This window comes from Carcharodon carcharias, chromosome 6, assembly GCF_017639515.1.
Source record: "Carcharodon carcharias isolate sCarCar2 chromosome 6, sCarCar2.pri, whole genome shotgun sequence".
Lineage (NCBI taxonomy): Eukaryota > Metazoa > Chordata > Chondrichthyes > Lamniformes > Lamnidae > Carcharodon > Carcharodon carcharias.
Genome location: NC_054472.1, coordinates 63,831,415 through 63,849,213, shown reverse-complemented (window position 1 = coordinate 63,849,213; position 17,799 = coordinate 63,831,415). Strand labels below are relative to the sequence as shown.

At 43.0% G+C, this 17,799-nt stretch overlaps 1 protein-coding gene across 1 annotated transcript in view; it reads right to left on the bottom strand.

Moving 5' to 3' along the window:
* Positions 1-17,799, bottom strand: part of csmd3b (CUB and Sushi multiple domains 3b) — a 2,092,226-nt gene that overhangs the window by 140,198 nt on the left and 1,934,229 nt on the right. Inside the window, exons 48-50 of the mRNA XM_041189252.1 lie at positions 8,396-8,542; positions 8,089-8,277; positions 457-642 (exon numbers count right to left, since the gene is read on the bottom strand). Coding sequence (XP_041045186.1) covers positions 457-642; positions 8,089-8,277; positions 8,396-8,542 — 522 coding nt within the window. The remainder of the gene's footprint in view (positions 1-456; positions 643-8,088; positions 8,278-8,395; positions 8,543-17,799) is intronic.

The following is a 17,799-nucleotide window of genomic DNA, read 5'->3' as shown; positions in this document are numbered from 1 at the left end:
CTCTGTGACAGTGCTATTGGCCACATTGGGATACCTAACCGATAAACATTGTTACAGCTCAGTACCTAGGTACTTAAGAAGTTTGCACCAACACATATATGAGCCAACATAGAATTAGACTAGACAAAGACACTGAAATTAGGCCATTTGGATATTTGTATAAGAATACTTGGTGTGGTTTTACGGAATTTCTGCAAACATTTGTCGAAAGTGGACGAAGAAATTTCATTTGAACACACTCATATTCACACACTGATGTCCAAACAGCCCAATTCCAAGGTGAAAGGTTGAGTTGTACAACTTTAAAACATCATGCGATAATTTTCAGCATATACATTGAATTTTAGTTACAACATATTTGTAAGCTTTTATTTCTATCCAAATGCACCTTATCTTTTAAATTATACACATCACACATGGGGATAAGTTGCCAGACAGGTTTCTTAGGTTCCTTACCCAAACAACGTGGTGGACGATTCTGATTGCTCCACACACCTTCCTGTTGGCACATGGCAGTGGACTGCTCCTTTGATGAAAGTCGATAGCCATCGTTGCAAAAGTAGCTAACACGCGTGTTTACTGAGTAATCAGTTGCAAACACTCCTCCATTCACTGATGCTTTTGGCACACCACAAGATATTGCTGGAACAAATGAAACATTTCATGATGATATTCAATAACAGGATCTTTTATGAGTCAGTGAATGGAACTTATCCACCTGACCATTTGTTCAACGTGAAAGAGTCAAACTCAAAGCTAAAAAGTGTTTTTTAGTAAAAGCAGGACATAAGCTGAAAAAGCAGAACTGGAGAGTAGCAGATGCGCTTTAGGCAGGATAAGGAATGGGAAGAAGAGATAAACCAGAAAACTGCAGACCAGTCAGTCTAACCTCAGTGGTGGGGAGGCTATTGGAAGCAATTCTGAGGGACAGAATTAATCTACACTTGGAGAGGCAGGGATTAATCAAGGACACTCAGCATGATTTTGTTCAGGGGAGGTCATTTCTGACCAATTTTATTGAATTTTTCGAAGAGGTGACCAGGTGTGTAGATGAGGGCAATGCATTTGATGTAGTCTACTTGGACTTCAGCAAGGCTTTTGATAAGATCTTGCATGGGAGACCGATAACAAAGGTAAGAGCCTGTGGGATCCAAGGCAATTTGGCAAATTGGATCCAGAATTGGCTGAGTGGCAGAAAGCAGAGGGTGATGGTCGAGGGGTGTTTTTGTGACAGGATGCCTATATCCAGTGGGTTTCCACAGGGATCAGTGTTGGGTCCATTGCTGTTTGTGGTACAGATAAACAATTTAGTCTTCAATGTAGGAGGGTTGATCAGTAAGTTCACTGATGACATGAAAATTGGCAGGTGGTAAATAGTGAGGAGGATCGCCTTAGATTACAGGAGGATATAGATGGGCTGATCAAATGGGCTGAACAGTGGCAAATGGAATTTAATCTGGATAAGTGTGAGTTGATGCACTTAGGCAGGACAAACAAGGCACAGGAATACATGATAAATGATAGGACCCTGGGAAGTACCGAGGATCAGAGGGACCTTAGTGTGCATGTCCACCAGTCCCTTAGGTAGCGGGACAGGTAGATAAGTTGGTTAAGAAGGCATTTGGGATACTTGCCTTTATTACCCGAGGCACTGAATATAAGAGCAGGGAGGTTATGTTGGAACTGTGTAAAACGCTGGTTAGGCCAGAGTATTGCGTGCAGTTCTGGGATCCACATCATAGGAAGGAAGTGCTTGCACTAGAAAGAGTGCAGAGGAGATTTACTAGGATATAGCCTGGGCTGGAGAGCTTTAGTTATGAGGAGAGATTGGATAGAGTGGGGTTATTTTCCCTGGAGCAGAGGAGATTGATGGGAGACATGATTGAGGTGTATGAAATTATGAGGGACATGGATTGGGTAGACAGGAAGGAACTTTTCCCCTTGGTGGAGGGATCAATAGCTAGGGGGCATAGATTTAAGGTAAGGGGCAGGAGGTTTAGGGGGGACGTGAGGAAGAATTTTTTCACCCAGAGGGTGGTGGGAATCTGGAACTCACTGCCTGAAAGGGTGGTAGAGGCAGATTCCCTCATAACATTTAAGAAATATTTGGATGTGCACTTGCAATGCCATGGCATACAAGGCTATGGGCCTAATGCTTTAAAATGAGATTAGAATAGTTAGGTACTTGTTTGACTGGCCCAGATTTGATGGGCCAAAGGGCCTTTTTCTGTGCTGTAGACCTCTATGACTCTATGGCTGTATGATCCTATGACTCTATGACAAATAAGCTAGTTGGACAGAGGACAAGGCCAGGGACTGGGTGTTGAAAGCAATGTGGCCTAGAATGTACAATCAGCAAGATATGGCAGCTCTGCATTGATAAGAACAATGCTCGATGTATGTACACATGGGAAACAAGTAACTGAGGCCAGAAAAGCAAGTGATTGTAAGTTGACAAGATTAGAACATGTATACGTGACCAAAGGTATATATTAGTGAACACTTGTAACTTTTCAGAGTATGGTCTTGGACTGTCAAGGCTGTCTCTCTCTCCCTGCGTATGCTTGAATAATAAATGACTTAAACCTGTCCCTGAGTCTCCTGGTAGTGTGTTGAGGTGAACTACAACAAACTTATATTAAGAGGACATAGTTTTATAAAGAAAAAAAATATATAATGAATTATTTACAGCTTAGCGACAAAGGCCTGAATTTTTGCTGAGAAAACATTTGCAGGTGGGAGAGTGGGACTATGTGGATTGCTCTTGCAGACAGCTGGCATGGACATGAGAGGCTGAATGGGATCCTTCTGTGGTGTAACCATTCTATGATTCTCTGATCTAAATAGTGGTGAATTGGAGCTGAATCAGGCTTTTTTGAATTTGTAGCTTGGTGAACACAAGTGCATTGCAAGGTAGTTTATCTATCCACAATTCTCTCTCTCTATCAGAGAAAAGGGGTGGGGGGCCAAATATTCTGGTCTCTGGATTGTCGGAGAATGGATGTATGACCAAAGATGCACATCAGGACGCAGTGAAAGTCCTGACACAAGGGCATACATGGGGGTTGTTCGGGAAACTTAAACTTTCAATGGGCAATTCCCAACTCCTCGAGGCCCTAGTCAGAATAGATAAGTGGATGTGGTGTATTTGGATTTTCGGAAGGCTTTCGACAAGCTCCTACACAAAAGGTTAGTAAGCAAACTTACAGCAGATGAGATTGGGAGCTATATGACCTTCCTTTCATCATAAGGTCAGGAGTGGGGATGTTCGCTATGATTGCACGATATTCAGCACCATTCACGGCTCCTCAGATACTGAAGCAGTCCTAGTCATAATGCAGCAAGACCTGGACAACCCAGGCCTGGGCTGACAAGTGGCAAGTAACAGTTGCGCCACATAAGTGCCAGGCAATGACCATGTCCAACAAGAAAGAATCTAGCCATCGTCCCTTGACATTCAATGACATTACCAGAGCTGAATCCACAACTATCAACATCCTGGGCGTTACCATTGATCAGAAACTGAACTGGACTAGCCATATAAATACCGTGGCTACAAGATCAGATCAGAGGCTAGGGATCCTGTGGTGAGTAATTCACCTCCTGACTCCCCAAAGCCTGTCCACCATCTACAAGGTACAAGTCAGCAGTGTAATGGAATACTCTCCACTTGCCTGGATGAGTGCCGCTCCAACAACACTCTCCTACTGTCACAACTTTCCGTTTCTTACGTCGGTCTGCTATCTCTCTTACAGATTTGCCCCTCCAATTCTCTCTGACTATTGGGCGGTCTATAATACAACACTATTACCTTTCCCGTTCCTCAGCTCCGCCCATATGGCCTCTGTAGACGAGCCCTCCGGGCTGTCCTGCTTATGCACAGCTGTGATATTTTCCCTGACTAGTAATGCCTCTCCTCCCCCTTTCATCCCAACCCCTCTATCACGTCTGAAACAACGGAACCCCGGAACATTGAGCTGCCAGTCCTGCCCCTCCTGCAACCAAGTCTCACTAATAGCAATAATGTCGTAATCCCACGTGCCAATCCATGCCCTAAGCTCATCTGCATTTTCGACAATACTCCTTGCGTTGAAATAGATGCACCTGAGAACATTTCTATCCCATATAAACCTTTCATTTCTGTCTATCTATGCATTCCTCGCTTGACCTTTATCCTCCTCCACCTCACTATCTACTCTAACACTCTGGTTCCCCTCCCCCTGCAAATCTAGTTTAACCCCCCCGGAGCAGCATTAGCAAACTACCCACAAGGATGTTAGTCCCCCTCCAGTTCAGGTGCAAACCGTCCCGTCGGAACAGGTCCCACCTTCTCTGGAACAGAGTCCAATTGTCCAGAAACATGAAGCCCTCCCTCCTGCACCATCTCCTTAGCCACGTATTTAGCTGCATGAACCTTCTATTTCTAGCCTCACTAGCACGTGGCACGGGTAGCACTCCTGAGATCGCAACCCTGGAGGTCTTGTCCTTCAACTTTGCACCTAACTCCCTAAACTCTTTTTGCAGGATCTCCTCCTCCTTCCTATCCACGTCATTGGTCCCTACAGGAACAACACATCTGGCTGCTCACCCTCCCTCCTGAGAATATTGAGAACTCGATCCGAGATATCACGGACCCTGGCACCAGGGAGGCAACAGACCATCCAGGATTCTCGATCTCTCCCACAGAACCTCTTATCTGTCCCCCTAACTATCAAATCCCCTATCACTACTACTCTCCTCTTTTCTCTCCCTCCTTTCTGAGCTGAGGGTCCAGCCTCGGTGCCAGAGACTTGATTACTACAACTTGTTCCTGGTAGGTCGTCCCCACGAACAGTATCCAAAATGGTATACCTATTGTTGATGGGAACGGCCACAGGGGTGCTCTGCTCTTTCTGTCTATTCCCCTTCCTCCTCCTGATAGTCACCCAGCTATCTGCCTCCTGACCTTTAGGGGTAACTGTTTCCCTGAAACTCCTGTCTATTACTGCCTCTGCCTCCCGAATGATCCGAAGTTCATCCAGCTCCAGCTCCAGTTCCCTAATTCAGTTTGTCAGGAACTGCAGCTGGATGCATCTTTTGCAGGTGTAGTCACCAGGGACAATTGTGCTGTCCCTGACTTCCCACATGCTGCATTCAGAGCACTTGACTGCCCTAACTGCTGCCTCCATTACCTACTCCTAATTTACTTAAAGGACTTTACCCAGCCCTACCCCACTGGGAGCAAGCTCGTCCTCAGCCTCTGCTCGCCGAAACCTCTCGAGCCAAAGCCTCAAAGCTCCACTCCTTCACTGGGCCACTCACACACTGGCCGTTCCTCTTCAGCTTCCCCTCCTTTTATTTTCAATGTCCGCGCTCTTTTTAAAATGAACTCCCCTCGCTATCCATGCTCTTTTTAAAATGAACTCCCCTCGCTCTCTGCGCTCTTTTTAAAATTTTGTCCTAATGGTAGTTGTAAAGCATCTACATAAGACACTATCCATTTGTGCAAAGCACATAGTTTTTATAAATGAATCCAGGCAGCTAGTTGACATTTTTACTACTTATGATCTTGTCTGATAGTGCAATAATTCTCAACAGCACTTGCTTCTAGTTCAGCACCTCTCTCTCTTTCTCTCCTGCAAAGTATGCTTCGTTAATGAAAATGACAATTTTTATCTTTAGGTCAAACTTTCCTCCAGTGTGTGTTCCAATATAATGCCCCCTCTCTTTATTTGCTGGAATTGAGCATTTTGGTACAATGGTCATCAGAGTTGGTATCTACTTATAACAATGCAGAAGCATAGGAGGCTTTGGGTCAGTTATATGAGGTTTCTTTAGTGGGCTACAGACCATGCAATCACAGAGCACTTAGAATAGTATTCTTCACTTGATGAATTCAAAATGCAATGCATCATAAAAGAAGTAACAAAATGATTAAGCAAATCAGTCTGCACATATTTTTCCACTGGTTGCATTTCTATATTCATGCTAAATGGCTTTCAATTGCTTATTTACAATTTTTCATGATTTTGTTTTTCACAATGATGAAGGCAGATTAGGTCTGGAACATGGGCCTCTTCAAAGGTGTCCAATGCGACTCAAAGGTTTCATAACAGGAGGCAGAACTTGAGCAAGAAGCATTGGTATGTCAATTTGCCCTCCCTTTGAAAACATCTATTTCTCATCTATTGCGAATCCCTCTCCTGCACCCAGTTTGGTACCTGATCAAAGCTGAATCAGGCAAAAGGTGGGTTGTGGCCCTATCAGTCCAGTGGAAATTGGGTGGAAAAGCAGTTAAAATCTACCAAGTGGCTTACAATGGGGTCCTTCTTTAAAGACTCAGTTTGGGGTCTTGCCCCAGACTCCACCCTATTCCTTACTCAGAGATACCTGCTTCCAGTCATGAGGAATAACTTTTCCCCCCGTTGGAGGAGAAGTTCAGGGTGCATGTGGGCACACACTGCCATTTTATGTGGGTAAGCCAATTAAGGCCCGCTCAGCGTGGCGTCCGCATGGAAGCGCTATGTGCTCCCTGTGTGGGCGGGAGGGGGGATTCCCTCAGCTAAGAGTGCGCTCTTTCGCACATGTGCATGAAAAAGCACACTCATTTCCCTGAGGCTAAGTGCTGCCTCAGGGAGCTCAGCGCCAAATTCAAAATTGGTCAATGCACAAAAATAAAATTTTCCTGACATGTCCCCTTATGTGACACTGTCACATGAGTTGGGACATGCCCATCACTTTTATTCGAATTTATATTAAATTTTTAAAAACCTACATGAAACCTCATCCCGCCCATGGATGAGGTTTCATGCTTTTTCTGAAGCCTGCCAGGGCTCCTGGCCTGCCTGCCAACCTGTCCTTGGTGAGCAGTTAATTAACTTACACGTAGGGATTTCCATTGGAAACCTACTGGGAATTAAATTTCCCTCTCGTCCCTAGACAGTGCTGACCCATGAGGTGCTGATTGAGTCGTAGGCACTTAGCCACGTAATTAAGCAAAGTGCAGAGCGGTAAACTGTTGAGGATTCATGGGTAAATGCTAAATGCTATTAATTATTCATCCTTTCACAGGATTTGGGTGTTACTGGTTAGGCCAATATTTGTTGCCCATCCCTAATTGCCCTTGAGAAGATGGTGGCGAATTGTCTTCTTGCACCCCTGCAGTCCATGTGGTGTAGGCACACCCACAGTGCTGTTAGGGAAGAATTCTAGGATTTTGACTCAGTGACAGTGAAGGAACTGTGATATATTTCCAGGTCAGGATAGTGAGTGACTTGGAGGGGAACATGCAGGTGCTGGTGTTCTCAAGCATCTGCTGTCCTTGTCCTTCTAGGTGGTAAAGGTCATGTTGAAGTTGCTGTTGAAGGAGCCCTGGTGAGTTGCCGCAGTGCATTCTGTAGATGGTACACACTACTGCCATTGTGCGTCAATGGTGGAGGGAGTGAATGTTTAAGGTGTTGGATGGAGTGCCAATGAAACAGGCTGCTTTGTCCTGGATGGTGTCCAGCTTCTTAAGCATTGTTGGAGCTGCACTCATCCAGGCAATTGGAGAGTATTCTATTGGACTACCGACTTGTGCCTTGTTAATGGTGGACAAGTTTTGGGGAGTCAGAAAATGAGTTACTCTCTGCAGAATTCCCAGCCTCTGACCTGATCTTATAGCCACAGTATTTATATGGTGGTCCAGCTCAGTTTCTGGCCAATGGCAACCCCCAGGATGTTGCTAGTGGTGGATTGAGCAATGGGAATGCTATTGAATGTCAAGGGGAGATGGTTAGGTTCTCTCTTGTTGCTGTTCAGTTAACTATGTTAATGGTTCTAAAGCAAAAGCAGATGCATGAACCTGCTTTAAATTAAAATTTGACTACAATTAATACTACAATTCAGCTCTTTGGTCTAATGTTTTTAATGTAACATCTGATCATCTGTTACTTCAATCAAACATGTCTTTTTACTGCTGGCCTTTTCTCCCCAAACAAAGAAGAGAAGAATTAAAGATGGGGAGGGAAAGAAACAAAGGTTGCTGTCAAGAACAAATGAGATTTGTCATGTGTGCCTGCTACATTTTAAAAGAACATCTGTCAAAGCTCGTGATTAAGATATGTTTACCTTGACAGGCTGGGACAGGTACATTCCAAGTGTAAAATCCATATGGTGATTTCCTGCACATAGCAGTGTTATTTCCAATAAGTCTGTAGCCTCGCTCACATGCCCAGCGAACAACACTGTTGAGCTGTCCTCCTGTTTGCCTGAGTATTAGACCATGGGGAGGAGATTCTGGAGTGCTGCAGTAATAGGCTGGAAACAAACCAGAGGGACATGCATTAGATTTGTTTTATCCCATTTCAGACTGCTTTAGCTCTGAGTTAGTGAGGATACAAAAGGCAATATTACAAAATTAAATCGATCAACCTACCAACATATCGGATGCGAAAGCCTTTTTTGTTAGTACCGTGATCAGCTGACCAGCGAAGGAAAAGTTGGTGGCTGTTGCTAGTGATATTGAAAGGTGAAGAATAGTCTCCACTGAAGGAGTTCAGCAACGGGCTATGGCTGTTTGGACCTTCGTAGAAATAGACAATTAGCATGCAAAACAATTAAAGTGAACAATAAGTTTTAATGATGAATAAATGAGATTCACACTGCAATCCAAAATCAAAGGGACACAGTGATGGAAATAGGATGCAAGTAAATTACAAAGTGAGATGTCAGATCAAATGTTGAATAATGTACTGTGATCAATAGCTTTGCACTTCAAGCATCTACTGTAGATCATACAGCTTGTTGCAAGTATTGTGTTATCAATAATTGAAGAACTGCAATATCACTCAAAATACACAATGGATTTTTTAATGAGTCAGAACTCTTGATAACCTTCACACTGGAATATTTTATTAATAATAATGTACTAAGAATTTGCATTTTACATATTGCCACAAATTAAATGATGTGCTACAAAACACAGTTACATGTAATTCCTAACTGTGAGACACCTAATTTACTGAATTCAAAATCGTTACAAACCTCACAGTCAATTTTTTTTAAGCCACTGTCTGTCTCCTGTTTTAGGTGCAATTTAAGCAGAGTTCCTAAATAGGCATTTCAAATGCCTTTCTAACAAACATTAATAACAATGGAGATGGTGTGTAATGCAAGAAACTATCAATAACTGGTAAAACTGACTTTCCAGGTCAGTGCAGCACATTCACTTGGAGTTAGTCGATTTTATTTAGTTAGATTTAACATTTTTCAGGATCCATGGTAATGTCTAAAATCAAATGAAAGGTTTACAATTTTTAATTGATCCACGAAGCATGTGAGTTTTGAAAAATTTCTTTAGAATTTTCTAGTTCCATTTAGTTATCTTTAAAAATTAGGAATTAGGATTTTCTCCCCATTAGTATCAGGATATTGAAATGCCACAAATCTGAAAAGACACCTAAATTACTACTGTGAAGTGTTTTAAAAATTTCTGGTTTGCCTTGCAACAGATTTGAAGTTAATTGGAGTGTGAAGAAAAAAATGCAATGATGTGACACAAAGGCAGAACAAATTAAAATATATCTTATTTTAAATATATCATTGCATAAAAATGGTAATGATATTGTGGCATACAACAGCAGAAGCATCTTCGCATTAAAAATGCTGTTGGCATTGGTTTTGTACTGGTTTAGTTTTAGTGGTGCAATGTAAGCATTAAAAGTTAATATAAATTTAGCAAAACAAAAACTAACAAAGATACCATTAAGAGTCAAGGCATTTTTCAGAATATATAAAGGCGGAGCTTTATAACTGCTTCAGCTCTTACTCATTGCCCAAGAGTGCTTAGATTTCCTATCCTGAACCATCAAGGGGCACACAATCATTAGACCTGTCATTTGGCATTGGCAAAACTAGCCAGAGATGAGGCACAACTGCAGTGTGGAAATCCTTTGCATTTTGCTCACAGTAGATACTCAGGAGCAGGGTACAGCGCCATGCTCCTCCAGGTGTGTTAGTGTGTCCAACTAATGATTCTTTGATAAAATGAGGTGGAAGATCAAAATCATGGCCTCATAGGACCAGTATTCACTGTAGTTGCAGGCCCAACTGTTTTCCCTGGAAAAGTCACAACAATTCCAATGAAATGCAAAATGGGCATGGTGTCAGGAAACTAGGTATTTGCTCCATTTTCCTGATTTTTACACACAGGGGAATTGGTACTCACTGAAACCAAGGATCAGGAAGGGATATTCTATAAATATTATACCTGCCTTATATCTTTCCAGCTCTGATAAAAATAACAGAATCTCATCAGTCAAGGAAATTACTCAGGTAACATTTCATTATCTGGATCTCAAAATTTTGAGGCCTAATATCTGCAACTCTACTACTGCACTCCTGCTGTGACTCCAGTGGGAGTGCAGTGGAAGGGCTAGAAATTAGGTCAGGATATTTGGGTATTTCTTGTCCCGGCTTTCCTTTTTTTAAATTCATGGGATGTGGGCATCGCTGTCTGCCAGCATTTATTGCCTATTCCTAATTGCCCTTGTTCAGAGGGCTTTTAAGAGTCAACCACATTGCTGTGGGTCTGGAGTCACATATAGGCCAGACCAGGTAAAGACAGCAAATTTCTTTCCCTAAAGGGCATTAGTGAACCAGATTGGTTTTTACAACAATTGACAATGGTTTCATGGTCATCATTAGATTTTTAATTCCAGGTTTTATTTTAATTCAAATTCCACCATCTGCCATGTCCCCAGAGCATCACCCTGGGTTTCTGGATGACTAGTCCAGTGACAATACCACTATGCCACCACATCCCCCTTCCTGCTAGCTTCTGTTGGTCTTTGTTTAAGGTGGATGCTCTACCCAATATAAGGGAGGTACATAAGAAAGGGGTTGCATTTAGGGTAGGGGATTCCCACCCTACAAGTTCTTGCTGCAGACCAGGGAAAAGGTAGGAGTGCCAGGACACCAACTCATAGTTGGTGACAACTGAACTCACCGGGTGGGTGGGTGGTGGTTGTGTCGGGGGTCATTTCACAGGTTGTGGCTTGTATTTCTGTAATCTTTCAAATGTTAACAATGCTCTTCAGTTCCCTTCTCAAAGAGGGAAAACAGATGTAAAGGCAGCTTTTTCCCAGCAGCAGCCAGTTGGTAGAATTTTCATTCTCTTGGCAGGCTTGGGTACGCTCCTGTATTTTGGAAACCCACTGGCATTATTACCTCCCCTTGTAATCAAACCTGGGCCTCAACCTACACACAAAAAGGATTTGTATATGTATCTCTGTTTTCCCTAAACTTAAGACATCTCTCCATAAGAGGAGAGCTCAAGAGCAATCCTACAAATAATGTAAGGCAAATTATTGTTATCTATTTCACACAAGCTCACTATCCAACATAGTATAATCAGAAGTGGGGCAGTCTGGCTGATTTTTCTTCTGTTTTCCTTAGCACTAAGGAAACTTGCAATGTCTGTACCTCTAACAGCACAGCAATGGGGATTGAAGTCGAAAACGTCTTGACCTGTATGTCATAAACCACACTGTGTGGTGTGCTTCTTAATTGTTGGGCCATTGGGGAAGCCCTTGCATTGTGTTGCTAAGACCAGTGTCGGCCAGGCTGAGCAGGGGCAGGCGCAGAGCCAATTATTACCTGTGATCAGCTGCGTGCTGCCATTTTATGTGGGCAGGCCAATTAATGCCCGCCCAGTGTGACGCATGGCCGGTAGCTCAGCGCTACCTGTGCCGGCCAGGGGGAGGAGGGAGAGTCGGGGCCTGCGCGCGAAAGAGCACCGTGCCTCAGGGACATTAAGTACATAGTGAAATTTTTTAATAAAGACAGAGAAAAATTATTTACACATGTCCCCTCATGTCACAGGGCCATATGAGCTGGGACATGTTTGTCAATTTACCAAAATTTATTTATTTTATAAAACCTTCAGGAAACTTCATCCCGCCCATGGATGAGGTTTCCTGAAAAACACAAAGGCTGCTTGGGCTCTTCACCTGCCCGTCAAACTTAAGGTTGGATAGGAAGCGCTGTTAATTATCTAAATTAGTTTCTTAATGGCCTTAACAGGCCTTTGACAGTTCAGCGTGCGCCTGCTGAATGAAAGATCTAAATGACGCACGATGACGTTGGGACGCATGCCCAGTGTCATCGCACGTCATTTTGCGCATCGGTGTGTTGGGCCCACCCCTGCTTGTTGACGTCAAAATTCTGGCCTACTTATCTGCAGTATACACTATGGACTGCTCCAAATTATTCTGTTTAAAATATCCTTAAAGAAATTTAACAGAGATTTCTAATCCTGTCTCTTGCATTCAAACAGATGATTACGTTGCTATTGCAATGCATTTTAAACTTAGTCTCAGTTCTTCTGAAAATAATTTCTCTTCTTCACTATCTTCACTGCTGCTCCAACTGGTTATAAAGAGAGTTGGCTTCCGATTGCCTTTCTCTCCACCCTGTCCTAACTTGGAACCAGACAGGCAAAAATTTGAACTCCTCGTTAGTCCTTGAGACAAGCAGTTCCAAATTTGAAATCAGTACTGTAACTGAGGAAGCGGTAGGTAGTAAACCAGTTGCTTTCTGGAGTTGGAGTCAACTAACATGCAATTGTTACCCAATAACCAAGTATTGCCCATTGGATATTTTAGTTTACTGTTGAGTAAAATAGCCATATTGCATTATCTGATGTCTTGCTTTGATTTGCAAAGTTCTCAGGTAACTTTATAATGTAATTGGTTGACAGAGAAGAGAAAAAAAAATCTTTGCCATGATATTTTTGGTGCATTATAAAGAAAATAGGTGAAGTGAAAGCTGAATCGTTGACAGCAATATGAATTTGGCATATTATACGGACAGTACTTTAAACTCAAACTGGCATTTTCCCAAAAATACAAAAATTCAATGTGTTTAGCATCAATATTCTTTCCCTTAACTTTCCAAGCTCTTTCATGTGAAAGATTTAATCTTCTTCCTCCACCCTCCCCGCATTCCCTCACTTGATACGCAGCAGAAACCCTTGATAGACTGGAGAGTGATATTATTTGGTTAAAAACGTAATAGCCATCCATTCTTCCCCAATGCTTGCATATTGCTACTTGGTCCATTTGTCCATCATGGTACCTACATGTATATCTTTTGCTGACCGAAAGTTGCTTAGTAATTATAGAACTGGATTATTATAGGTAGGCAAGCAGAAAGACATCTTAAAAAGATTTCATCTCACTTCCAAAAGTGAAATTTGTTACAATACTAGAATTTAATCCAGGTGATGGGGGTCTTGCCTGCCAGCTAGAAGGTTGGTGAGAGCCCTGTGTCGGCTCTGGTGGGGAAGTGCCTAACAGGCACTTTGCTGGCCACTGTCAGGCCTTCCCCAGAATTAGTGACTCTCGGGGCAGGAATCCTACTCCTCCAGGAGCTGCCAGACAATCAGAGGCCAGCAGCTCCCTATTGCAGGCAGCACCACTGGGAGCGAAGGCATCTGCTGGCAATGGACCCACAAGAGGCCCAGGACCACTCAGGGACCCCAGGCAAAATGCAAATGACGGCAGGATAGGGATTGTGGGAGAGGGGCAAGGAAGGCAGAGGCAAGGGCAGGGGGTAGCTTTCAGCAGCAGCTGTCCCCCCTCCCCCCATCTCAAATCATCCTCCCCTTTCTCAATGCAGATCCTTCAACCAGACATTGAGTGCCTTTGAAAGAAGGACCACTCCTGGGAGTCTGCAAGCAATCCCAATAAGGGTTTGCTTTTCGAGCTTCCCGCATGGCGACACCTCTGCCTGATGTTGGTTGAAAACCAGCAGCGATGGGATGATTCCCTTAAGCAGACATTAATTGCCTACTTAAGGGTGTCAATGTCGGGGTGGAGAGGCTGTCCACAAGCCTTACCGTCCCAGACTTAATCAGGCAGAGGCGGGAAGGCAGCAGAGTTTTCGTATGGCACCCTCCCACCCAAATAGGTGCCCTTCTGCCAGCAAACTCCAGGTGTGGGACATTAAATTCCTCCCTATGTGCTTCTTTAAGTGAGAGGGAAGACAAGCACCATGTCACCAGCCATGGTGCAGAACTGAAAATTTCATGAAAATTGTTGATTAAGAAAAGACAAAAATAATACTGTTGGGATATTAAATTTGAAAAATAAAATGTTATTTTTCTTAATTGGGGAGGGACACAGAGGTCTGAAGAGGTGCTCCAAGCTGTGTTGAAGGTGCGACCTGTGCCACTGCAATTTAAAATCATTCGCAATGGAGTGGTATGACCAGCACCATCCTATATATGAACTGTTCCTTCAGTTTAATTGCACAAATTGACGTAGACTTTAAATAGGACCAAAATTATTCACAAAGTCTGCCTATTTGGTTATGTATTTTGTAAACAAAATGTCCTTGCCTCCATGCACTTTGGTTTGTAATTAGCATTTAAATTACATTATTTTTCTGCCTAAAGCTACTCTAAGTCCAAACGCTTTTGATGCTAGTGAATTTAACTCAATGCCATCTGGGGATTGTTTTTATGTTTGAGGTTATTCCACTCCCTAAATTAAAAGAATGAAGTTCATTTTAAATAATTTAGCATTCAGGCAAGTTACAAAGCATTCTTCAGATAAATGATTAAAAGAGGAAATGGACAAGGGATGTCCATCTATCCATCACAAATGATGGTAAAGGAAGATTCTCTGATCTCTCAGATCTTAGTGGAAATTTGAAGCTGAAGACTCCCTTGGGTTACAACAACTTTCTCTGATATATATATAAAACCATACAGTGAAACTCTCCTTTGAAAAGTAAGTATATACATGGAGATTTTAGAATTTAAACTCCTGCGCACATACTTGAGGTGTGCTACAGTTTACTTGTGCATATCTCAAATAACAACATAAACAAAGGATGCCCATTCAAAGTTAGTTATCATTTAGGTTTGTACTTGAAGGGCCCAAAATGTGAATTTTTCAAAGCCAAAGCTAAGTCTGTAATGAATGCTTAGAAAGTGAGGACATGACATGATTAATTCATAGTAGTTTAGGAGATAGTACAAAAAGACTCATGGTAGCAATGGATTGATTTTTCTTATGGTAACTGAGTGAGGAGTGTGATAATTGTATGAAAACATGGCGCAACTGTCCATCACCTCTTTCCACTACCTGTCTTATCAAACTGCTTTCCCAACATCTAAGGCTGGATATGCTGCAATTCCTTCCAATTAAATATTGGGAGGATTAAAGTCAATGGGCCAGATTTTCATGGAGTTGGGCTGACTCTGGAAGCCCTTTAAAAATAGCAAGCGGGACCCAGATGTGGAAGTTTTGCCCCCATTTACGGCATATCCTATTTTTGCTGGTGGGTTGCAGAATCTGAATCACACAGGCAGGCAACCCAAACTCAGCAGGGCCATTTGGAAAATGCCCAGCAGATCCCATTTTCACTGTTCCAAGACTGTGCACACCTGTGTAGGAGTCATGAATTTATGAAAGCAGCATAACAGCTCTTGAAAGGTGGGTAAGATCTGTTAAATGTCATGCTCTAAAGTTATTTAAATCCCTAGCCCTTTAAACATTAAAAAAATGAAGGTGCATCTGTTAAGAGTAATAATGGAGTGCATTGATTGACAGGTCATCTGGTGTAGTTTAGAAAAAAAATCCCCATCTATTTCTGCACAGTGGACTTGAGTGTTGACATTTCCCAAGGGTTGTTATTATAGCTGAGCCTATTAGGAATTCTTGGCTGAATTTCAAAAGCTCCAAAACCACTTATCTTGGCTGGGGTGGGGAGGGGGGGGGGGCAGCACTGGGCTCATATTTTCATTGGCAGTTTTAGGAAGATATTAAAGTATTAGCTGTCTTTGAGGTTACTGAATAGAAGTTTTGTTTGTTTTTATAACAGATTGTCTATTTCAGAATATTTAAGACCATTGACTTTCATGAATGAGAGTTTTTGCTGTATCAAGTGTGTATGAGTGAGAGTGCTTCAGATTGTTAGAAGGTTACTTTTTAAATCTCCGCATGGCTCCTGAGGTCTGCCATAGTGGTAACTCAGTGAGTGGCTATGGAGCTGGAATGGGGATATGAGGTGGCATGGGAGTTATGAGTGGTCATGGAAGAGGCTTGGCAGATATGACGGGGCATGGGGTTATGAGGGGGCATGGGTGGATGGTGAAGGTGAGGGCTAGAGGGTCTAAAAGCCTTTAAAAAACTGGGTTGTAGTGTCAGAGAACCAAGGCAGGCCTTCTAGCCAGCTCACCTGAGCGCTTGCCAGCTTTTATGGCCACCTGCGAATTGCCTCCAGAGGTGACAGGCCTGATTCAAACATGCCCCCACCCGGAGTGAAAATCGTGCAGATGAATGTTATTTACAAATTTCCATGGAGACGGGTCGATGAGTCAGAAGATTTCCCAACTCGAGCTTCCTGCCTCCATGGTGAAATATCTTTGATTCCTGACACAAACTCCACTCTTTAAGCAATGATTCATCTTCCTTCCTGGTCACCATCTCAGGCTGAACTAGGCACTTATAATCTTGGCACCCAAACTAATCCTAACTTGAACTTCTGATCCGATACCACCTTTATTACAAAGATCACCTACATCCATCTCCGTGGTTTTGTCCAGCTCCATCACTGCCTCTCAGTCCATCTGCTGCTGAGACCATCATTCAAGCATTTTTAAGGTTGGACTTGATTATTCTAATGCTCTTTCAGTTGGCCTCCCATCTTCCAAGCTTCCACAAACTTAAGCTCATCATAAACTCTGCTGCCCATATCTTAACTCATTCAAAGTCCTAATCATCCATCAGCCCTATGTGTTTACTTACCTATACTGATTCCTGATGCACGAGTACTTTGGGCGGAATCTTCCGGTCCTGCCAGCAGCGGGAAACTTGGTGGATGGAGGAACTTAATTTGGTGGAAGGCCAAAAATTAGTTTCCTGATGGCAGGATGAACTTGAGGAACTAAGTTCTTGGGACTTTAAAGGCAGGTAGAAGCTCCTGACAAATAATGGTGGGAACTCCATTCGCATGCATTATCATGTCATGCATGCTCATTAAAAGGCCACCTCGCCATAATTAAGATCCCCTCCAAATTGAATTCCTCACCAGGGAGAAATTAGAACGTTTACATTTATGACCGGATAGAAGAGGCGTCACCTGGCAAGCTTGACTTCTTCCATGACTTTGAAGTGAGTCGAAGCTGCTTTGGCCTTTTAGGTGACTGCTCACAAATCTGAGCCTCTTGACTCAGATCAAGCACCAGTAGGCCAAGCTGAGTGAAGGCTGGGCAACAGAGGCAGGCTAACAGTGAAGGGTGAAGTGGAGGAAGTGGTTGGACACTGGAGGAAGGTTAAGGGTAGAAAGGAGAGAGGCTGCCTGGGGAAGGAAGACAGACTGCTCGGGGCAGGGAGGCAGTTACATCAGCCAAACACATTGTATCACACCTACTAAAACACATCTCTCTCTTGCAGAACAAGACAGTACATAACCAGAAGCAGTAGGACCTAACTGGCAAGGGACAGGCTTAACTGCTTTACTTTTCCCTCATGGAGGTGATGGTGCTTGGCATCATTAGAGCAGACACTGATGAAGCCATGGCCATGGTTAGAGGTGGACCTGAAACCATAGATTATGACAGTATCCTCAGATCTAATCTCATTGTCACATCCTGCCTCTCCCTCATCCTACAATCTCTTTACAAGCTGCGCATGGTATAAGCATGTGCTTTTTGCTTACACCAGTTACATGATGATTGATGTCACAACTTGTATGCTCTCCATATTTCCCGCAAATGCTCCTTGCAATCACGTCAAAATCCTTCCCAAAATGCCATTTGGCATGGATTGT